Here is a 20,533-nt window from a genome sequence, read left to right as displayed (position 1 = left end):
CAGCCCCATAAGCGCGTTATTCCCACCCTCGGTGCCGCCCCTCCGGGCACAGCGCAGGGACGGGACCGTGCGGTGCCGACAGGGGGCGGACGGGAGCGGCGGGGCGGAGCGGAGCGGGGCGGCGATGGGGACCCGACGGCTGCAGCGCTGAACGCCCCCATCCCATCCCCCGCCCCCCAACGCGGCATGGCCGCCATCATCAAGAAGCAGATCCTGAAGCACTTGTCCCGGTGAGGAGCCGCGGGGGGGGCGGTGTGTTTTGGGGGGTACACGATGTCGGTCCGTCCCTATGGCCGCTGTGTGTCCCGGTGGTTCTGCCGTTGTGCTGCGCTGTGCGCTGTGTCCGGCCGCTGTTTGTGTCGGTGGGGGCAGATCGGCCGTGCCGGGCGGTGGGGGGGAATGGCGGCGAGTTTTGGCTCCGCGCTGACCTTGGCTGGGTCCGGTGCCTCAGTTTCCCTGCGGAGGAGCCGAGCGGAGCCGGGACGGACCCTCAGAGCTGATGGTTCAGCCCGTTCCGCTCCCTGCAGCGCACGGGGACCGTCACTGCCCGCAGCCCCTGGGGATGCAGCACCGCCGCTCTATGAACCCCTTGCAGTGCAAACCCTGCCTTAAATCCGGCCTCAACTCCGCTCTTTGTGACCCCATCCCCTCGTCCTGTCACACAGACCCCGCTGCAGACCGTCCCTTTATTTCTCAGCTCTCAGCCCGTCCTTGCAGGGCGGTCTCCCATCGCTGGCACCGCTTCTGTGCCCTCCTGTGTGTGATGGAGACCTGTGTGTGATGGAGTCCTGTGTGTGATGGAGTCCTGTGTGTGGCTCTGGCAGAGTCAGATGTAAAGCGAGGGGCACGAGATCAGACCCGGCGTCCCATGGCATCAATGCTGGGCTGAGGATTAAAGCTCCTTCCAAGGCTGCACTCAGAGCTTTGGGACCCTGGGAGCGATCCCTGCAAACTTTAATTGAGCTGCACGGAGCATCCACCTGCATTGGTTGGGGCTCAGAGCTGTGTGCAGCAGGGCCTGAATTTCTGCTCATCTAATATCAGGGATGGCCAGGATTCTTGTGCTGCTCCATCTCAAATCATGGCACTGATGGGTCTGTGATGGATGCAGCCTCCTGCCCTTTGCATTGGCAGCAAGGAGAGCTGGGTGAAAGCAGCAGCTCCCGCAGGCTGAAGCAGAGCTTCAGTTCAAGCATTATTTGTGGGTGCTCAGTTCAATATTGCAGGTACTTTGCAGCAATGCATTTTGAACGCTGGTACTGGATTCAAAGGGGATGTTTTGCCATTCCAGCTCTGTGTGCTGCAGTTGTTCTGTTCCTGCTTTTCAGTGGGTTCTTTTCAGCCAGGTAATGGAATCACAGCGTTGTCTAAGTTGGAAAAGTCCTTCAGGATCCTCAGGTCCCATCACCAAAGGATCAACCCCCCCCAAGGATGAAACTCCCACCACCTCCCTGGGCTGCCCCTTCCAGCACTTGGCTGCCATCTCCATAGAGAAATCCTTTCTGATTCTGATCTAACCCCTCCTGGTGCCACTTGAGACCTTTTCCTCGTGTCCTATCTCTTGTCACCCGAGAAAGGAGATGGGTCACGTCGTTGCTGAGCCTCCTGCCTGGTATCTGTGGGGTGCTGGGCTCCTCCTCCCCACACTCTTTCTCATCTCCTCACCAACTTCACTGCCCTTCACCTGAGCATTTTTCCTGCAGGGACCTGAGCCCATTATTTGAGGTGAGGTCTCACCTGGTGCCTCTCCAGCCGCTCTCCCTAAGCCTGCAGTGCCAAGTCAGCAGCCTGATGTATTGTAGTTACTTGCAGCTACTGATCCCTTGTTCAAACAGGGGTGGGGAAGAGGAAGGTAGGCAGGACAGGATGTGACATTTATCTTTCACAGAAGGTAATCTCTAATGCTAATGGGGCTGCTGTGCTGCACTGTGCCAAGCTCTCATTTGGCCAAACAAACATCAGCTGCTGCTGCTGCTACCAGCTGTTTGCAGCTGCCTCCCCTCAGCTCAAGGCAGCAGCGTGGAATGTTAAATAGGCTCTTGCAAATGCAAGGAGAAATTGCATTTCCATTGCTCGGTCTGCATGCATCTTCCTGCTGGGCTTGGTGGAGCATTGCAGTGATGCAGTGCAACCTCCCCGTGCTGCCGGCGCTCTGTTTCATCTCTTTGGGGCTCCTTCAGCCCTGTGCTGCTCAGCTGACTCGGAATGATGTCATTGCTTTGGATTTCCTGCCATTGGGAAAGCAAAACCCGGCTCAGATCACGAGATGAGCAGTGAGAGCAGTGGGGCTCCTGCCTGGCACAGGCAGTGGGGTGCTGTGTTTGCTCTCCATGCTTCTTCCTTGTTTTCTTTGTGCACTGTTGCTCACTTGAGGGTCAGCCCTGGGAAATTCCCTGGCAGCTGCAGAGGTTTCATGTTCCAGCCTTTATGGGGCAGCGCCATTTAAAGCTCAGTGAGCGCCCAGCCAACGAGCTGCAAATAGCAAAACCCATCCTATGCACAGTGCTGTCCCACCCTGCCAGCATCCAGCCCGTGTCCCATGCAGGTTAAAGCTGTGCTTTGCTTCACCAGCCTCCAGGTACCAAAGGAGGTGGCAGCAGTGTAAGAAATCCCCCTAATTTCCTGGTTTTCATTGTGCTTTGGGGTGTGTGAGCAGGGAGGCAGCCTTGGTGAGTGCTGCAGTCTCTTTCATCTGCTTGGAAACCTGGGTTGTCCTCAAGGGTTTCACTTGGACTTGAATTGCTGAGCCCTTTGGCTGCAGATGCATTGTATTGCATTGCAGCAGATAAACTGCTGCTCTGGGAGCCTGGAGAGCTGATAAGGAATTGTTTGAGGCATTCTGTGCTGGCAGTGCCTCTGCCCTTGGATTTGGGCTGTTGCGTGGTCTGGCCCTTTATCAGTGCTGGGCAGCGCTGTGAGCAGGCAGAGGGCTCCTGGGTTGTACAAAACCTACTTAAGTGGTTTTGCTTCCTGAAAAGGTTTTTCTTTTTCTCCCCATGTGCCTCCAAGGCGCCGTTTTCCTCCCTTTTTATAGCAGTTCCCATCACTCACCCAGTTTTATTTCCTCCTGAGTCCCCTTTCGGTTCATTCCCAGATGTGTTTTGCAGTCAGAGCTTCTGCTGTTCCTTGAAAGCCCCCCTGGACTCAGCACTTCCCGACCTTTCCTTTTGCCACTTGTGACTTTATCTCCATGTAATCCTGACCTGTGGCTCACAGCACTCAGCATTAAGGGAGCTGCCCTAACACAGAGCTTTGCACAGTACTTTTCCATCTGCTGTAGTGGCGACCACCGGGGGTTATTGGCTCCTGCCGATGGATGATGCATGGCACCAAATAAAGCCAAGGTCGCTGCTGTCCTGCTAATTAGTTCTTGCATATAATAACCATAGTAACGAGGATATTAATAGGGACGAGTGTTTTGCTGTGTGGGTGCTGGTTGCGTGCAGTAGGTGGTGATTAGTGGGTAATTGCAAAGAGGTCTGGGGTGGAAGATGTGCCGATGTGATGGTCTGTGTGTGAGGGGGTGGCTCCAAGGGGAGGTTTTTATCTGTTGGATGCAGCTGCAGGTGTAGATGGAGATGTTTTATGTATGGCCAAACTCCTCCTTGCAGTCAGTGGGTTTGCAGCCATTGGATCTCCCAGCTGGTGAATGGGGCATCATTTCTTGTCCATGTGCTCAGGCTGATGATGGGGCAAAGAGGAACAGTCCTGTGCCCACCTACAGGATGTAATGGGGGATCCCAAAGGCCAAGGGCTCCTGGAAAGAACACGGTGCTTTTCAGGCAGGTCCAAAGAGCTGCTGAGGGTTCACTCATCCGGCTTAGGAAGGAGCAAGGCCTTTATTCTGCCCAGACACTGGGATGGCACAGTTCACAACTCCACGTCTGCTGGTTGAGAGCTGCAGTGCCTGCAGCATCAGGCTTAACATGGGTGCAGGTGACTGTGATGCTCCATTGGCTGTTGGCTGCAGATGCTGCTAGAAAGGAGGCTGTCACTCATGGCATGGGAGCGGATGCATTTGTGCTTGTGTACACAGCTGCAGAATGCCCTTGTGAGTGCAGGACGGCTCTATCAGGGGTGGGAAAGGATTTTCTGCGTTGACTTTTTGTGGGCTGGCCGGCTTAGTGCTGCATGACTCCTTCCAGAGTTAAGGGGGAAAAAAAGCAACTATCCCACACAGTCTGCTTTCCTCATAGGCACCGTTTTCATTCATTTTTCTCTAGGCCAGCAATCCGTGCTGCCAAAAATGTTACTGCTGACGAGTATGAATGCAAGTCTGCCAGCAGGCAGCTCACATCGTCTGCTCTTACAGCTCCGTCCTTCCCCTGACAGTGACCAAAGCAGTTCTGTTCAATCTGGCAGCTGCAAGCTTCCAAGTTTGCAGTCATACATCATCACCTCTGCTCCTATATACCCCACTAACATGCATTGGGTGCAGCTGAGGATGCTTCCATCCACTGCCTGCTGTGCTCTCCTCCTTCTGCAGCCTTTCCCTGCAGAGGAATGCAGACGTTTTGTTTCAGCTGGGTTGTGTTTCATGCTGCTCCCTCCCGCAGTGTCCGATGTCACAGCTTCACCCTCCTTTCCCAGCACACCCGGGGTTATTTTTGACCCACGTATGCACCGAGTGAAGCAGTTCTCTGCTGAGACATGGTTTGCAGGTTTGCAGCAGAGCTTGCTGCCCTTCGTCAGCCCTGCTGGAATCATTCCATCTGTTACGCTTAAATCTCAAGCCCACGAGGGCAATAGCAGAATATATGCAAGAATAAACCCCAAGGAGGAGGAACTGGAGCAGAGGGAGCGGGGTGATGGATGCCAATGGGGAGTTTGGGCTGAGGGTTGGGTTGCACTGGACCTGCTGACCAGAGAGTTTGTTTGAAGAGACAGCAATAAAAACAGTTTATGGATGGTCTTTGACTTTCCTCTGTCCTCAGTACCTGGAGAAATGTGGGCAATAAAGCACTTCATCGCTCCTGGGGGGAGCAGGGTTGTTCTCCTGCTGTGGTTGGGCTTTGGTTTGGGTTCATTTCTGTCCTAAGGCAGTTCTGCTGAATTCTGCCTTCCCGGGGCTTTAGGTGGAATTTTCAGTTCCTGGAGTTTGATTGAAACAGAACAAATAAACAAAGTCCCCTCAAATAGCAAAATGTGAAGGGATTTGGGGTTTTTTTGGTGGATTTTTTTTGGAAAAACCAATTTGCTTTGGGCCTAAAAATGTCAAAAGGTTTTAAGAAAGAAGGAAGCAGATTCCTTGCACTTAGCACACCCTTCTGAAAGGCTCCGTGGGTCTCAGCAGTTTGGCCTGGCTTTTAGAGTCTTTCCTCTCCTCTCTTGTAGCTTTACCAAGAATCTCTCACCAGACAAAATCAACCTGAGCACCCTGAAGGGGCAGGGGCAGCTGACCAACCTGGAGCTGGATGAGGAGGTGCTGCAGAATGTGCTGGAGCTGCCCACCTGGCTCGCCATCACCCGGGTCTACTGCAACAAGGCGTCCATCAGGGTGAGCAGACGGGGCTGTGATCGTGTCCTTGGGCTCAATCCACACCCTTCATTCAATTCACCCTTTATTTAATATTTAGAGCATGCTGTGGCAAAGAGCCTCACAGCTCAGCTGCATGCTTGCTTTTGCTTGTACCAAGCCTGTATGTATCAGCTTTAATTGAAGACCTGGCACTGTTCTATAGAAGAAATGGTGAGGAATGACTCCCTGCTCGTTACCCCCAGGCACCTCAGGGTTTTACAGGCCTTTCTGTTTCCCCATTACCTCCTGTTATTTTGATAGCTGAGCCGTTCTCTGTGTCTTCTCTCATCCCCACCGCCTTGTGTTTTCAATGCTAAGGAATCAGTGCAGGCTTCCAGTGGGAATAGGAGGCAGAGACAAATGGAGAGCTGTCATCTGAAAGCCTGATGATGCTGTGAGGCACCATAAAGCAAACTGAGCTGAGCTCTTCATTGTTGAAAACGCAGCTCTTAAGAAAGATGTGAATGGCAGACATGGAAAGCGGTGCAGGCTGTGCTCATTCAGCCCCCATTGGCTGTTTTTATGTATAATGGCTCAATTTGGGCACACGTGGACAGTTGCACTTTTGCACTCTGACCCCTCCTAGAAATCTTCCTCCTCGTGCTTTTTAGAGCACAAAATTGATTTGTTTTCAGCCTGTTTAATCTCAGCTGGTTCTAACCATAGCTGCGTTACTTGAACACGCTGTGTTTTAGTGCATGGAAGAGTCTTGCTGCGATGGTTCTACTCTGCCAAGTGAGAATGAAAATGAGCCTGTCTTACTCACTGGATCTGTTCTGTCTGTTTTTAGACTCAGAACTGCTTAATATAGCAGCAAACATTTGTCCTCCCTTGTACAAGGGCTGCAGAGTTAAGTGTGGCTGCAAGAAAATCAATTAAGATCGTTTTGTTTTATATGGAGTCTTCAGAAGAGTGACCTGACTTCCAGCAATAGCAGCATTTTCTATAAGGGAGGAGGGGGAATCTGAGTGTGACCTTCCAAGTGCAAAAGTGACGCTTGTAACCTTACCTTTATTGTTTCAGATCCAGTGGACAAAACTGAAAACGCACCCAATCTGTTTGGTAACGTTTATTCTCTTGTTCATTCCTTCTCTTCCTAATTCTGTAAAAGGAAACCATGAAGTGCATGCTCTGATGGCAGCCTGAAGCCTCCAGGCCTTTAGAGAGCTGGGGAGGGGGAATCCCAAGAGTAGTTCTTTTAGATGCAGGGTGACCTCCCATAGGATTCCTGTTTCCCTGCAGGGCACAGCTGGGCTGAGCTCATGCTGAAGTCCATAGCAATGTTGTGCCTGCTTTGTGTTTGTTTTCCCCTCGGTCTTGTATTTACTTCTCCTGTGCTTTGTCTTCCCAGTATCTGGACAAAGTGGAGGTAGAGATGCGGACGTGTGAAGAGCCTCGGCCGCCCAATGGACAGTCTCCCATTGCACTTGCAGCCGGCCAAAGGTCAGAGCCCTGAGCCCTGAGGCTTCTTTCTGCCATACTGGGGTTTGGATATGGGCTGTTCTTCTCCAGAGTTAACCTCTGAGCTCTGGGGTTTCTGCTTTTAGTGGTTCTGATGTTGCTTGCAAACCTTGGAGGCTCTCGATTCATACCACAGTCTCTCCCCGATGACTTAAAGGATCTTCTCTTTGCAGTGAATATGGCTTTGCTGAGAAGGTTGTGGAGGGGATGTTTATTGTTGTCAATTCCATCACTATCAAGATTCACTCCAAGGCCTTTCACGCTTCTTTTGAGCTATGGCAGCTTCAGGGCTACAGCGTCAACCCCAACTGGCAACAGAGCGACCTGCGGCTCACCCGCATCACTGATCCACAGAGAGGGGAGGTAAAGAGCCTTCAGGTGTTCATGTGGGCCACATGTTTTTGTATAGGGACCACAGAGGAAAGCTGTGTCGGGTGGTTCCCTGTGCCCTTGTTTCATTCTGTGTCCTTCAGGGGTTTGGTTTAATCTGAGCATTTCCCTGTTTTCCTCTTTCTGGGCAGGTTTTGACATTCAAAGAACTCACCTGGCAGACACTCCGCATTGAAGCAGATGCGACTGACAATGGTGATCAGGATCCTGTCTCTACTCCTCTGAGACTCATTACAAACCAGGGCAGGATACAGATCTCTCTCAAGAGAAGGGTGAGTGTTTCACCCGTCCTTTGGGTGCGTCCTCTGCAGTGATGATGCACATTTCCTCCCACATCTCTCAGCCACGCTTTGTTTCCTTCACAAGCACTGAGCCCTGATGTGTCGCTCTGCTTTCTATTGGAAACAGCTGTGTTCTAACCAAGTGTCAAAGCAGGTTATTTCTCAGGGGGGAATAATGTGTGTGGAGCAAGTCTTAAAACCTGTTTTCTCATCCCAAGGAGATCTGTCCTCTGTTTACAGGGAGCTGGAGGTCTGCTAGCTTTGCTTTTAGCTGCCAGCAGAAGTGTTGTATGGGAAACTGGTAATCACAGCCTGAACCTCTGATTAATCAGCTGAGGCAAGTGTTGGGGTCAGCTGTGGGAGCACAGGTGAGAGTAATGTAGCTGTGCTCCCAGAAGGGATGGAGCTTGACTCCTCCTCCAGACCTCATTTAAGGGCTGACCACCACTAAGGCAGCATCTCTTGGAGATTGCTCCATGGTGGAGATTGCCTCAGTGGTTCCCAGCTTCCATGTGGGTGAGTTTTTCCTGTAAATAACCTTTTGGGTATTTATAGCTACCATCTTTTCATTATTGTCACCATACAAGTGTGATGGTAATTGAGTGTGATGAGAAGTTGCGAAAAATGATCATCTATTGTTCTGCTTTCTTAAATGGCCAGCAGTTTCCCTTCCAAAGGGAAGGCAGCTTTGGCTCCTTTCCTTCTCAGATGGGAGCAATGTGGGCATTCACCAGCTGGGTTAACTTCTCTCTCAGATGAGTTTCAGAGCCTCATCTCTATTTTGTGCTGCAGCTTCTGTGTATTTTTAGGAGTGTACTGTGAGCAGTTCTTGGTCCTTGACGCCTCCTTGCTGTTTTCAGACCAAAGATTGCAACGTGATGGCATCGAAGCTGATGTTTCTCCTTGACGACCTTCTCTGGGTGCTGACAGACTCTCAGCTGAAAGCAATGATGAAATATGCGGAGTCTCTGAGTGAAGCCATGGAGAAATCTGCTCAGCAGAGGAAGAGTTTGGCACCAGACTCAGTGCAGGTGAGTGAGACATGATTCGGGTGTTGGATTGTAAAGGAAGAGGAGAAAACAGAGAGCTCTGAGTAACTGGTTGCTGAATGTCCTTCAATAAATACATAGGGCAGAGGGCAAGAAGTGTTTCTAGAGGGGGAAGAAGAATATCACTGTTAGTGGAAGCTCTGGGGAAGGAGGGCTATGCATGTAGTGCAGTGAGATTACATGGAGGGAGCATCAGGAATACTTTGCCATCTTGATCTCAGAATACCTTCCAAGGTGAGCTCTTACCAGGCTTGTTGTCTCCTAACAGATCACACCACCAGCTCCCAGTGCCCAGCAATCCTGGTCTCAACCATTTGGAGTCAGCCCAAATGCAACCAGCATTGGTCAGTACTTCGATAAACATGACATGAAAGAGTCATCCTACCACCTCCTCATCTCACGCCTGGACCTGCACATCTGTGACGACAGCCACACTCGAGAGTCAGGTAACACAGAGCAGCACCAGGAGGAAAAAAGTGATTGAGTCCTTTTCCCTCTCAAAGGAGAATTTTCCTCTTGAAACTCCCCCGACTGCTGTAGTTAGAAGTGGAATTAATGGGAGCCTGGAAAGCAGTGGGGTCTTCTGATCTGGCATTTGAGATTCTAGATCTGGTTCCTACGGTATAAACTGTTGCCTTGTTACATTCAATTCCCCTTTTCCTAACTTAGGATGAGATTCTGATGGGGCTCTATAAAAGCAGATACCAGCCATGGTAACAGTGATGGCAATCAAAGCAGCATTGTTCCGAATTATCCTGAGTCAGGGCTTGGGTTACAGAGCTGATCATAGTTTTCTTTGTTCCATTTCTCACAGGCTCTTTGAAGCATGGGATGCTGGGCGGTGCTATACAGCTGACCTTCAGGAGGATGGCTTTTGACTATTATCCTTTCCATAGGGCAGGTAAGGGCAGCCTGTCCTTCCAGCCTAAAAAGAACTTGCAGAATGGTGACTCTGTGAGGCTTCAGGCAGAGCAAGGATTCTTCCCAATGCTTGTGTTTGAAACACTGGTGGGGGCAGCACCAGAGTGTGATACCGATCAAGGGGGGGGTGCTTTACAGATTGATATTGGTTTAAGGGGGGGAGCAAGAGGGTTGTGAGTATGCAGGAGCCTAATCTAAAAGCTGGTGTGTTTACTTTAATGCAGGAGATGCCTGCAAGCATTGGGTGAGGTACAGCGAGGCAATGGAGACGCGGGGACAGTGGGCAAAAAGGCTGGTCAGTGAATTTCAGAGCAAGGTTGAGAAGCATTATGAAGAAATGGACGCTGCCTTTGCCAAGACTCCACTTTCTCCCTTCAAAAAGAAAGCAGGTAATGATGTTGGATTAAACTCCTGATGAAGCTGGAGGTGGTGACGGCTGCTCTCCATCCAGCAATCAAGCAATATCTCTTGTTCCCTTTCTTAGCAGCTTGATCTGCTTTTCAGAAATGCATAGAACACCAAAAATCATGAATTGAATGGCAAAGTGCAGTCACTTTTATACTGGAATAATAGTGCAGCAAGAATGGGCACACCTGGCTTATTCTTTTCCCCTTTAAGTGTATATATAACGAGTAAATGAAGTAGCCTGAGCAGCAGGAGGTGGCTGAAGTGTAGCTGAAGATCTTCTGTTGGCGCAGATTGTGCAGATCCTTCGCTGTGTCTTTCCTTTACAAGCACTGAGTGTTGGCTTTTTGTTTCCTGCCTGGCTGTGCCCATCTGTTTCTAATCCTGGGGCTGGTAATTCTGCTCCATAAGCATGTATGTGTTGGAGCTGACAGTGACGTTCACTATGAAGGAGTAAAACCCTTCTGCTTTCCCATCCCCACAGATACGTCGTCGAGTCCTCATAAGAGCCCATTAGAGAAGGGCCGTGGAGCTCCCTGCAGTCTGCCCCAGCTCCGACACCCTCCCTGGCACCGGCTGCGGTCCAGCTGTGTGCTGCTGCGTGTGGATGACTTGGATGTTCACCAGGTGGGGTCTGAGCAGTGCCTGGGGTCAGCAGTAGCAGTTGTTTGGGAACAAGATTTCATTGGATATGGTGCAAATAAATGGCACAAAACTCACTTAATCCTCCCCTGTCCTCTCACTGCCTACCCTTGTACAAAGTTGGTTCCCCTCCTGTTTATCATCCCCTTTTAAATGCTGGAAGGATAGATGTGTATCTAAGGCGATGAATTCCCTCGAAGGAGAGGAGTTAACAGTGTTGGCACACAGAAGAAAGTTGAATCACGACTGGAAAGCCGAGTGTGTTTGATGTGTAAATGAGACACGCTGAGTGTAGGAGGCTGCAGGCTTACTGGGATGCTTCCTATTGCCACATGCAGGTTCTGTACATCTCCATGCCATTTCTGTTTCCAGGTTTCCACAGCTGGCCAGCACAGTAAGAAACCTTCCACCTTGCTTTCGTGTAGTAGAAAATTCCTCAACCTGCCCGATCAGGTCTCTGCAATCCACATTGAATTCACAGAGTATTACTTCCCAGACAATCAAGACTTTCCAGGTAATACTCCAAGGTTAGCACCTTCTTTCACAAGTTCCTTTAAGAATCAGGCAGGTTGTAATACTTGAGGCGTGTTGACCATTCTGGAGGTCCTCTGGGTGTCCTTTTGGCTCCCCAGTGTTTGCAGGTTTGCCTTTCTAAATGAGTATTTTTTAACCCCATGGGGATGGTGGTTTAGAGTTTGCCTGGTGTGAAACGTGGAGGGAAAGTTGTACTTGACAAATAATGAATCCGAGAGCGTTTGAAAGGACCTGCTTTGGTTAATGCTTGGGGTTCCCTGGGGAGCTCTCAGTGTTCTGCAGCTGCCCTGGTGTGAGAGTCTGTTTTGAGGCAGATATTAAACCCATGCTTTGCTGTTTGCAGTGCAGGTACTGAATTTGACTCCGTTTCATTCCAGTTCCTTGCCCAAACCTGTATGTGCAGCTGAATGGTCTGACACTGACCCTGGATACAGCAAGCATGCTCTGGATAAACCTCTTCTGTCTGGATCTTTATCGCAGCCTGGAGCAGTTCAAAGCCATCTACAAGCTGGAGGACTCAGGCAAACGTGATGAGCACGTTGATGTTCGACTGGACGGCTTCAGGCTGAAGGTGACTCTCCTTCCCCCCCTCTTCCCAGCAGTGTCCTCTCCCTCTCTGTGGTGGGAATAGCTGGAGTCCAGGATGAGCAAACAAAGCCTCCAACTCTCTTCTGTCCACTGCTTGCGTTGGTTTTGTTTTCATCTATGGGCCATAAAACAAAGGTTTGAGTTCTACTTCAGAGCAGGCAGACCAGTCAGTAGTTGTCAAAGCAGTTTTGAGGAGGAATTGCTGGTTCAGGTAACCAGAAGTTGCTTTCTGGACTTTGGAAGCTGCTTTGACTCTCCTTCTATCCCCAGTGGGTTCTCTCCATTTCCCCTCCTCCTGCTTTACTTGTGTTGTCTTCCTTACAGCTCAGCATCCCCGTGGAGAAGCAAGTCTGTGCCCATCGGGACCGCCCGCAGGCGCTCTGCATTCGCACGTCAGAGATGGCCGCCACCAACACCCGACACGCTCCTTTCTGCAGCTGCCAGGACCTGCAGAGCCTCTTCCGTAGATTTGCTGGCTCTGAATTCTTCCACTCCAGCTACACCCAATTCCCACGTTCCCAGGACAACTTTAACCTCCTCCATACCCTTTTCCTGCGCCATGCCTACCAGGTGGATGATGGACCTCAGAAGCAGACGGGTTTTCCTCAGCCGCTGCGTAAAACCTCCGCCTCTGAGGATCTGTGGTCTGTGAATTTCACTGAGCTTTGCCTGGACTTCGAGGGTGCTGAGAGCTCAAAGGGCAGAGCCCTGAGCTTTATTGACCCATTTCCCCTTTCCGTTTGGGTCTGTCTTCCCAAGAGATGGGGCCAAGCCCGGATATCTAAACGACAGCCATCATCTGTCCCTGATTTGAAGATGAAGCCTTCTGCCAGCTTTAGCAATCACTCCAAGAATGAGAACCTACCCAGAGAACACGGGGTCTGTCAAAGATCAAGAACTGACCAGGATCTGAAGAGCATCCACAAGATCCCAGAGACGATGGATGCCTTGGGAGAATCTGAGTGTGAACTTAATGATGGGGTAGATGACAAAGAGCTGGAAGCCTCTGCTGATATCCATGTGCTTTTGTCTTCCTCTGTCCATGTCAAAGTTCGTCTCAACCACTACCAGTACTTGGTGCTGCTCAGGATGAAAGAGGTTCTGCAAACACTACAGGAGCAGCTGACCCGAGATACCCAGGAGATGACTGGGTGTCCTTTAGATCCCATGTCTGCTTCAATAGGAGTTATGTTCCACAGTGCTGAGGTGGCCCTGCTCATGAACCCCACGGAAGGCTCCTGCTTGGAACCCAAATCCCTTGATTCAGATACAACAAGCCTGATAGAGTCTGAGCTTTCACCTTCAGACAGCAAGGAGGGATTGGCAGCTGAAGAGAAGGAGCAGAAATCTGAGGCTGGTTCAGAGAAGGGAGCATGCAGCACCACAGAGGTCCTGGAGGACAATGAGGCTGAAAATGCTGGCACCAGTGTAACCGGTGTGCCAAAATCTGCCAGTGATGGAGCTCTGAGTGCAGCTGCACCGAGTGAGAGCATGGAGGAGAAAGGTCTGATAGAGGAAGCACACGAAGCTGTGGAAGCCCTGGTTGCAGAAGGAGCAGAAGTGCCCAGCAGCCACCCTCAGAGCCCTCCTCCTGCCCTCCCCATCAGCCCAACCTCAGCCAGTGCCGGCCCCCCAGGAGGGGGGAATCCCACTCTCAATGGCCAGGCAGAGCTCGTCCCTTTGAAGAACCTAGAGGTGGAGCTGTCTAGTGCGCTGCATATGACAAAGGATGCCACCAAGGAAGCTCTGCATGTTACAATGGACCTCACCAAAGAAGCTATGTCTATAACAAAAGATGCTCTGAGCTTGAGCCGGGAGAAGATGACCTCTACCATGCAGAAAATGCTCTCTCTGCCCCCAGCCAAGTGAGTGGGCTGTTCTCCTGTGGGGCTGCTGGGAGGGAGGGAAGCTGTAGGTCATTTGTGTACTGTGTGGACCAGAGAGATGTCAGACCTTCATCTCCTGGGGATGATAGAAGTACGCTATAGCCAGCATTGCAGGCATGCAGTGTATAGCGCAGTAATCCTGATGTAATCCTGATGCTGAGCTGTTTGCCTTTGTCCTTCTCTTTGTTTTTCTGTAGGGATTCCGTGCCCAAAGCAGAAGAAGGGGCAGTGACTCCAGGGGGTGGCAGCAGCCGGATGCGTTTCTTCTCCATGAAGAGGACATCATCCCAACATTCCTTTGACAGCACGTCTGTGGATGGGAGTGGTCCTGAGGATGGGCTGTCTGTGGACAGCGATGGCAGCGATGGCTTTGTAATGCTCACAGACTCTGGTAACCAGGGTCCAGCTGTGTCCGCATCCCCACTCTTATTTCACACCAGTTAATGGTGCTTTGGCTCATGTTGTGTTCTTACACACTCGTTCCTTTTGAGGAGGATGAGCATTTCACCCATAAAGGCTCTTAATGCTTCTGTAGATGCCTTCCTTGAGATGAAGAGAATAAATGAGCGGGAGGGCTCTCCTAGCACCATTACCGTGTTGTTCTGAGACATTTGGCCATAATAGAGCCAGTGTGTAGGGACACACACACAGATGTCCCACAGCTTCTGGGGAGGGTTTCATAAGGGATGGTTGGAAGTAGGGCACTGCAGTATACTTTGCTTCAGCTGCACATTGCTTAGATTCATCCAAGGAACTGGGGAGTGGAGAATGGTTTAGGTGATGAGATTAAGGCAGATGCGGAGACAAGAACTGCTTAAAAACAGACAAAGAAACAAGAACCGAGCTGTTGCTGTTGCCACTTTTATTCCAGAGCCCAGCCTGGACCCTCTCCCCTCAGGGCACCTTACCCAGGTGCACAGCAATGCAGGCAGCAGAGCAAACCTGGTGGCAGAGGATGAGAGTGGAGCATCTCCTGAAATAAACAGCACAGCTTCCCAGAGCGAAGAGCCCAGCCTGCAGCTGGTCAGAGCTTCGTTCCTTTGTGATATTGCCTCTGACAGAACCTGGAGGTGAACCACGTGGCTGAGCTCGTCCCTCTCTGTTTCAGGTGTCTGTCCTGGTACTGAAGATGAATGGGGTGAATTGTGCGATAGAGGCACGAGGTGATGATTTATCTGTTGCTGTACAAGTCATGAATGTGGTTCCAGAGCAGCTGAACAACGTTGGGATGTGGCAGTACCTGCGTGGCTACCTGGGTAAGGTTGTGGCTTTTACAATTGGCTGGTCTGCCAAATGCTCTCAAGGCAACTTCCATTCTAACTTCAACATTCACAAAGCTGAAGTGCCTGTACGGTCAAGCTGTGGTGTCCAGCACAGTGAAGCTCTCATCCTTCATAGGGAATGTTTAATTATCTTCTGAGATGCATGAAATCAGCAAAAAGAGGGATAAAGCTCCCTAAGGAAACCCTGAGTTCTTAGCTTTTAAATACGAACATGCAAAGTTGGGCTGTTATTTATCCATGCTGCCTGTAGCCACGAGGGGGCACAACGAATCCAAGGCTGGGTGGTGGTGAGCAGCTCTGGGAGGCTGAGAGGTTCTGTTCAACTCGTGCAAATGCTGAATGAAGGCTGGTTTTGTAATGTGCTGAGATGGTGAGAAAGGTGGGTGGGCCCGAGGGATTAATGAGCCTGGTTCTGCTGGTAGCTCCTTGTGTTTTGAAACCTGGTCTTATTTCTTATGGGAACAGGTTGCCCAAGGAGGCTGTGGATGCCCCATCCCTGCAGGCATTCAAGGCCAGGCTGGATGTGGCTCTGGGCAGCCTGGGCTGCTGGTTGGTGACCCTGCACATAGCAGGGGGTTGGGACTGGATGAGCACTGTGGCCTTAGTGCTGTTTTCCAACATTAATGATTCTCTGCTTCCATGATTCATTCTGCTTCAGGAGATGCAGACATGGAGAAGCCTCCAGCCCCTGAAGCTGCTCAGACCCAGCCAGAAGTGTGTTTGCGTCTTGAAGCAGGACCAAATGCTGCTCTGCATTCCCCACTGGCTGTTCAGAACGGCTTCCTTCAAATGCTGGTCCGCAGTTACACCGCAGAGTTCTTCATGTCCTTCCTTACCAACCTCGGCCCCTTCCTTGAGGATGAAGTTATCCCAGAGGTGATCCCTATGGAGATTGAAGTCGTGGATGCCAAAATCACGTTGAAGGTGGGTGTGTGGGGAACTGAGTAGAGCTCGCCTGCAATGTTCTGCATGGGTAAGGATGCTGTGGGATTGCGGTGTCTGTCTCCCGTTTCCCTGATGGTGTTTTATTTTGTTTCTAATGGACAAATGAGTAACACAAGCTCAGATCGTGGAGAAACAGGAGGCTGACATTCAGATTCTCTCCCCAGCTTTGTTGATGACCTATTTGCAGACTCAAGGGAAAGAGAATTAAATACCTCTTCCCCGAGTGCTTGTGTGAAAAGGGAATTATTTGACCTTTTTAGTAAGCATATAAAGAATTATGGGTGGAAAAACCCACATTATGTAAGAGATGGTTGGTGTAAAGCTGGGGACAAGCAGGAACCACAGCAACATGAAACTCTCCAGACTTCAAGATATTGGCTTCGTTTTAATAGGTTTTTGAAACAGGAGTTTGCAGGACAACTGTGAGAGTAACCTGAGGGGAACTGGCCTCTGCCCAGCTTTGTTATGGATATGGCAGAACTGGGCTGTGATCCCTGCCAGTCCTTTGGGCACAAATTAAGTCTCAAGTGCAGCTCTGTGTAAATAAAGTCAGGCCTAATCTCTTCTTTGTCTGCCTGTTCTTTGTTTTAATTTCTCAGGATGACAGCCCCCAGATATACCCCACCTCCCCCGGCCCTGTTCCCATCACTTTGGCGATAGATCACGTCCTTGTGAAGCGCAGAGATGATGGACTTTTCTACCTAACAGGTGAGAAATATCAGGAGATGCATTTGATTCTCTAGGCTCTGCTGGAGGTGATTTTAAAATGGGGATAAGATATAAATCTTTTCTCCCCGTTGAAGGCAAAAAGAGCATCCAGGTTTTTCTTTCAGTCCTCTCAATCCTGTCCTATCAATATCCACACCTGAAATGTTCTCTGTGCTTTTTGTTTCCCAGCTCCACACAGGGAGGACTCACCGAAACCAGACAAACCTGTGTCGGTTCTTCAGGACCTGAAGGCAGCACAGTGTGTTTTGGCAGCACCAGCAGGAGGGATTCATGGACTGCAGGTGAGTCACTGCTGCTGTCTAGACAACCAGATAGCTGGTGGGAGGTGGAAAATGAGGCCTTTTGTCTGCATCTGTTTGCAGTTACTGGTAGGTGTGGTGTGTTGCAGATAGGGAGTGCAAAGAAAGGCGGTCTGTGCCTCCTTTTACGGGGCATTCAGAGGATTAAGGGATCAGCCAGCTTGCTGCAGGCCTTGCTCCTATGGCTGGAAATGCAAAGGGAGGTTTTAACAGAAAACAGTCATTAGAAATACATCTCTGATGGGTATAGAAGTCCTTGGGTGCCAGTTATAGAAGTTCTTTGTGAATCAAGCTGGGTCTCTGTCAGTGAGCTCTGTGTGTATATCAGTGCAGTTAGATCTGCCCTGCTGCTCACCTTCCTAAACTCCTGCTTGGTTTTTCTTTTTCTCTGTCTCTTGAAGTTAAAGGAAATACCAGAGTTGCAAAGAGAGCTTCAGAACACGAAAATAGCCCTTGCAGAAGCCAACATGGACAAGGCTCGTCTTCTGCAGGAAATTAGGAAATACAATCCCCTCTTTGAGCTCTGACAGCAGGCGGCAGCTGCTCAGGAGGAGTGGAGACCACCACCAGCACTACGGCGGCGAGTTTGATTACATTGCTGCTAAACAGGTCAACCTCCTGGAGACTGATGGTCACAAAGAGTGGAAACCAACTGTGATTGTGAAATACTCTTCATACAGGGAGAAAGGACAGAGCTTGGCTGAGCAGCACGGCGGGGATGAGGAGTTACCTGTGTGCTGCCACTTCCCTCTGTCCTGGCAATATGGTGCTACCACTGAGCCAGGGCAGCGCTCAGTCTGCAAACTAAAGGTCTGAAGTTGGTGTGGGGACACCGTGGCTCTTCATCCACATGGTGGTAGAAGACAAGTTTGCTTTCAGCCCTTCTGCTTGGAGATGGTTGGCATTGGGATTTCTGCTTTTTTTTCAGCCTTCCTCTTTGTGTTCTTGCCCAATGCCACGTGCCAGAGGGCAAAAGGAGTGCAGTTAAATTCACCACATCAAGGAGTGGCAGAGAATAGGTAGGGCAGAAAATGTGGCTTGGAGCTGTGATATGAAAGCTTGTGTATTGTCACACAGAGAACACACTGATGCAGAAGCAAAGAGGAATTCATTATTTCATTACCAAGTGCTGTTTAATCTGTCTTTAATGTTACAGTCAAAGAATAGGGGTGATGGAAGTTGGCTGAATCATAGAGTGAGGCCTTTGTATTTCCTTTGGGGTGTCCTTAAACCATTCTGTTTCCAAGTTTCACCAGTGGAGAGAGGGAGCACCAAGGAATAGCTGCCTGCACTCCTATAGGGTCATGTATTTTAATAGCCCTGAGCTCACACTCGGTGTTAGATGACTTAGCAGGGATGCTGGTGTGTGGGTCAGGAGGAGGGTGCAGGCTGGCACTGCTCACTGTGGGATGGAGCTGCAAATGAGCAGGGTTTGTATTCTGTGTGTGTGTTTGTAAGTGTTACTTCATTGTAATTAGTTGAACTAAAGTAATAGAAGATTTTAATCCTGTTTGCTATGCAAGGAACAGCCTCTGATCTACAAGCCACGAGTAGCTGAGGCCTGGGAGCTACGCAAAAGAAAGCAATGATGTAGGAGCTGAGTTTGCTCTGATGCACTTGTCCCTTTGCCCAGCTCTGGAGCTGCTGAGCAGTTTACAGACGCTTTAACAGACACTCCTGGTATTGTTTGAGCTCTCCTGTAGCTCTGGGGGCAATAGGGACATATTTGCAGTGCGGGGTTGGGTGCAGAGGTGCTGCTGGCTGTGGTTTGTGGAGAGCTGGGATCATCCCTTGCTGTGTTTGTTGGCTCAGTGACTGTAAAGAGACAGAGGCTGATGGTCTGCTGTCACTTTAGGATCATCAGTGTCATTCAGTGTCTGATTCCATTATGCTGAAGGTAGCCCTGACCAACATTCATTGGGAGTAGTGCTCGGATGTGGGGTCCGAACAGCCTCGGGGCAGGCCATGCTGCTGAACTGCAGCGCTTTGGTGTCTTTGCCTGCCAAGCTGTGACTGGCCGTGCCTCCAATCAGCTGTGACAGCAGCAGGAGCCTGGCCTTCCTTCTGGAAACTGGAAGTGGGTGAGCACAGATGAATGGAAAGGAAAGAGAGTTTGCCTTTGGCAGAGGGCTGTGCGCCCGCCGCCCACTGCCTGGGCTGGAGCTGATGTTTGGTGCTGTGCCTTTCACAAGGATGTGAGGCCCTCCTGGTTCCTGTTAGACAACTTTGCTGTTGTCTCTGGAGCTCATTCTGTGACCCATCCCCTGCTCGGTGCACACCTCGGGTCTGTGTTGCTGTGTGTGATGGAGGATCGTTCTGGAGCAGCCTGTCAGGCCTGTTCTCTAGGGGAAAATGCACTTTAACTTTCTAAGCATCAGCAGGAAGTCCTGCACCAATACTGCCTCGTGCATAGAATCTGTAAGTAAAAGCAAGGGTCAGAAATGCAAATTATCTTCCATAGTGAAATAAAACTCTTTTCTTGAGCAGTTCTCAGAGTAATTGAGGAAGGAGGTCACAAAGCCTCTGTGTATCTCTGGACTTGCTGTGAAACAAACCTATATGCAAAGCTCACTGTAAGTATCATTATGAAGTGCACAAAGCCCACATGAGCAGAAGTTGAACTTTAGGTCAACCTCTGTACTTCTGTGCTTTCCTCTTTCTGTGTGAAGCAAGGAACGCAAGAACACTTGCCTTAGGTGGAATGCAATGGTGTGACTTCTTATTCACTAACTGCTTGAAAATGGGAGGTTCCTTTCTTCTTTCACGTCATGACTTTTTGTTTGAGTAGAAGTCAGGCTTCATTTCCAGCCAGCACGGGGATGGATGGGCAGAAGGGGTTTTCTCCAACGTGGTGCCTATTTGCAGTGTCACAGAACTCCTTACCTCTCTTTCCATGTGGGCAGACAGACCAGAGCTGGGCCTGAGCTGTTGGCAGCAAATCTTTTGCTTCAGCAACTCAAGTGCCCCAGATCTGGGTAAGAATTAAATCACTTCCACTGTCTTCTGCTTTAAGTGAGAGAAGTACTGTAAAACACCATCCCCTTCCTTTCTACCACGTGTAGGTGTGGGAGGACAAAAGCTCCACTGATGACTATTAGCAAAGTTTACTTTTTAGAGCCTTTTGTTTAAGGACTCTACGTTATGAGAGCCAACTTAATCCTTTGTGTAACTACATGGCAGTTACCTTAGGAAAAGCATGTGGCCTCAGCATCTTTTACATTTAGTTAGAAGTGTGCTCAAAGGGGATTACTGGATGTACAGGTGGGCAATGTACAAGTCTGAACTTGAATTTTAGGCAGTATTGGAATTTTGTTGCTGTAATTTCCACTCTTGCACTTACTGGTTCTGTGAACCATGACAAGAAATTAAACTTGTTAACCTCCTTGCAGGCTCGTGCACTTTTTACCCCCCTTTCCTTCCTCACGTTCCTGACTGTATATGGATTCTAGGCAGCTCCGTACAACTGCCTTTGGGAGGAACAGCCAAATGATGACTTAAGAAACATCAGTTTTCAGTGTGTTCCCTTGCTGGTGGTAATGGAGCAATACATGCCGGAGGCGTGAAGCTCCTTGGACATGTTGGGGTTGGTTGAGACAGATCGC

General features: G+C 50.1%; 1 protein-coding gene across 2 annotated transcripts; it reads left to right on the top strand.

Moving 5' to 3' along the window:
• The first annotated feature begins 86 nt into the window (after nucleotides 1–86).
• Nucleotides 87–20,319, top strand: UHRF1BP1 (UHRF1 binding protein 1). Of its 2 annotated transcripts, XM_015885139.2 has the most exons (21): nucleotides 89–230; nucleotides 5,335–5,497; nucleotides 6,542–6,580; nucleotides 6,870–6,961; nucleotides 7,153–7,342; nucleotides 7,501–7,641; nucleotides 8,511–8,681; nucleotides 8,968–9,145; nucleotides 9,514–9,600; nucleotides 9,845–10,009; nucleotides 10,510–10,652; nucleotides 11,040–11,181; nucleotides 11,579–11,772; nucleotides 12,114–13,654; nucleotides 13,873–14,066; nucleotides 14,547–14,698; nucleotides 14,784–14,931; nucleotides 15,617–15,882; nucleotides 16,503–16,611; nucleotides 16,801–16,913; nucleotides 17,333–20,319. In XM_015885139.2, the coding sequence occupies exons 1-21, from the start codon at nucleotides 187–189 to the stop codon at nucleotides 17,456–17,458; spliced, it is 4,398 nt and encodes a 1,465-aa protein (XP_015740625.1). In that variant the 5' UTR covers nucleotides 89–186; the 3' UTR covers nucleotides 17,459–20,319. The 2 variants fall into 2 exon arrangements, with proteins under 2 accessions (XP_015740626.1, XP_015740625.1); XM_015885140.2 differs by lacking the exons at nucleotides 15,617–15,882; nucleotides 16,503–16,611; nucleotides 16,801–16,913; nucleotides 17,333–20,319 and having other exon boundaries at nucleotides 87–230; nucleotides 13,873–14,047; nucleotides 14,784–14,901.
• The last annotated feature ends 214 nt before the right edge of the window (nucleotides 20,320–20,533 follow it).

This window comes from Coturnix japonica, chromosome 26 (genome assembly GCF_001577835.2).
Source record: "Coturnix japonica isolate 7356 chromosome 26, Coturnix japonica 2.1, whole genome shotgun sequence".
Classification (NCBI taxonomy): Eukaryota; Metazoa; Chordata; class Aves; order Galliformes; family Phasianidae; genus Coturnix; species Coturnix japonica.
This window is presented reverse-complemented; position numbering and strand designations above follow the sequence as displayed.

Coding starts and splice junctions, on each gene's coding strand:
- UHRF1BP1 (XM_015885139.2), top strand. CDS start 187: ATGGCCGCCATCATCAAGAAGCAGATCCTGAAGCACTTGTCCCG. Junction 5,498..6,541: donor GCAACAAGGCGTCCATCAGG/GTGAGCAGACGG, acceptor TTATTGTTTCAG/ATCCAGTGGACAAAACTGAA. Junction 14,699..14,783: donor AAGAGCCCAGCCTGCAGCTG/GTCAGAGCTTCG, acceptor TCTCTGTTTCAG/GTGTCTGTCCTGGTACTGAA.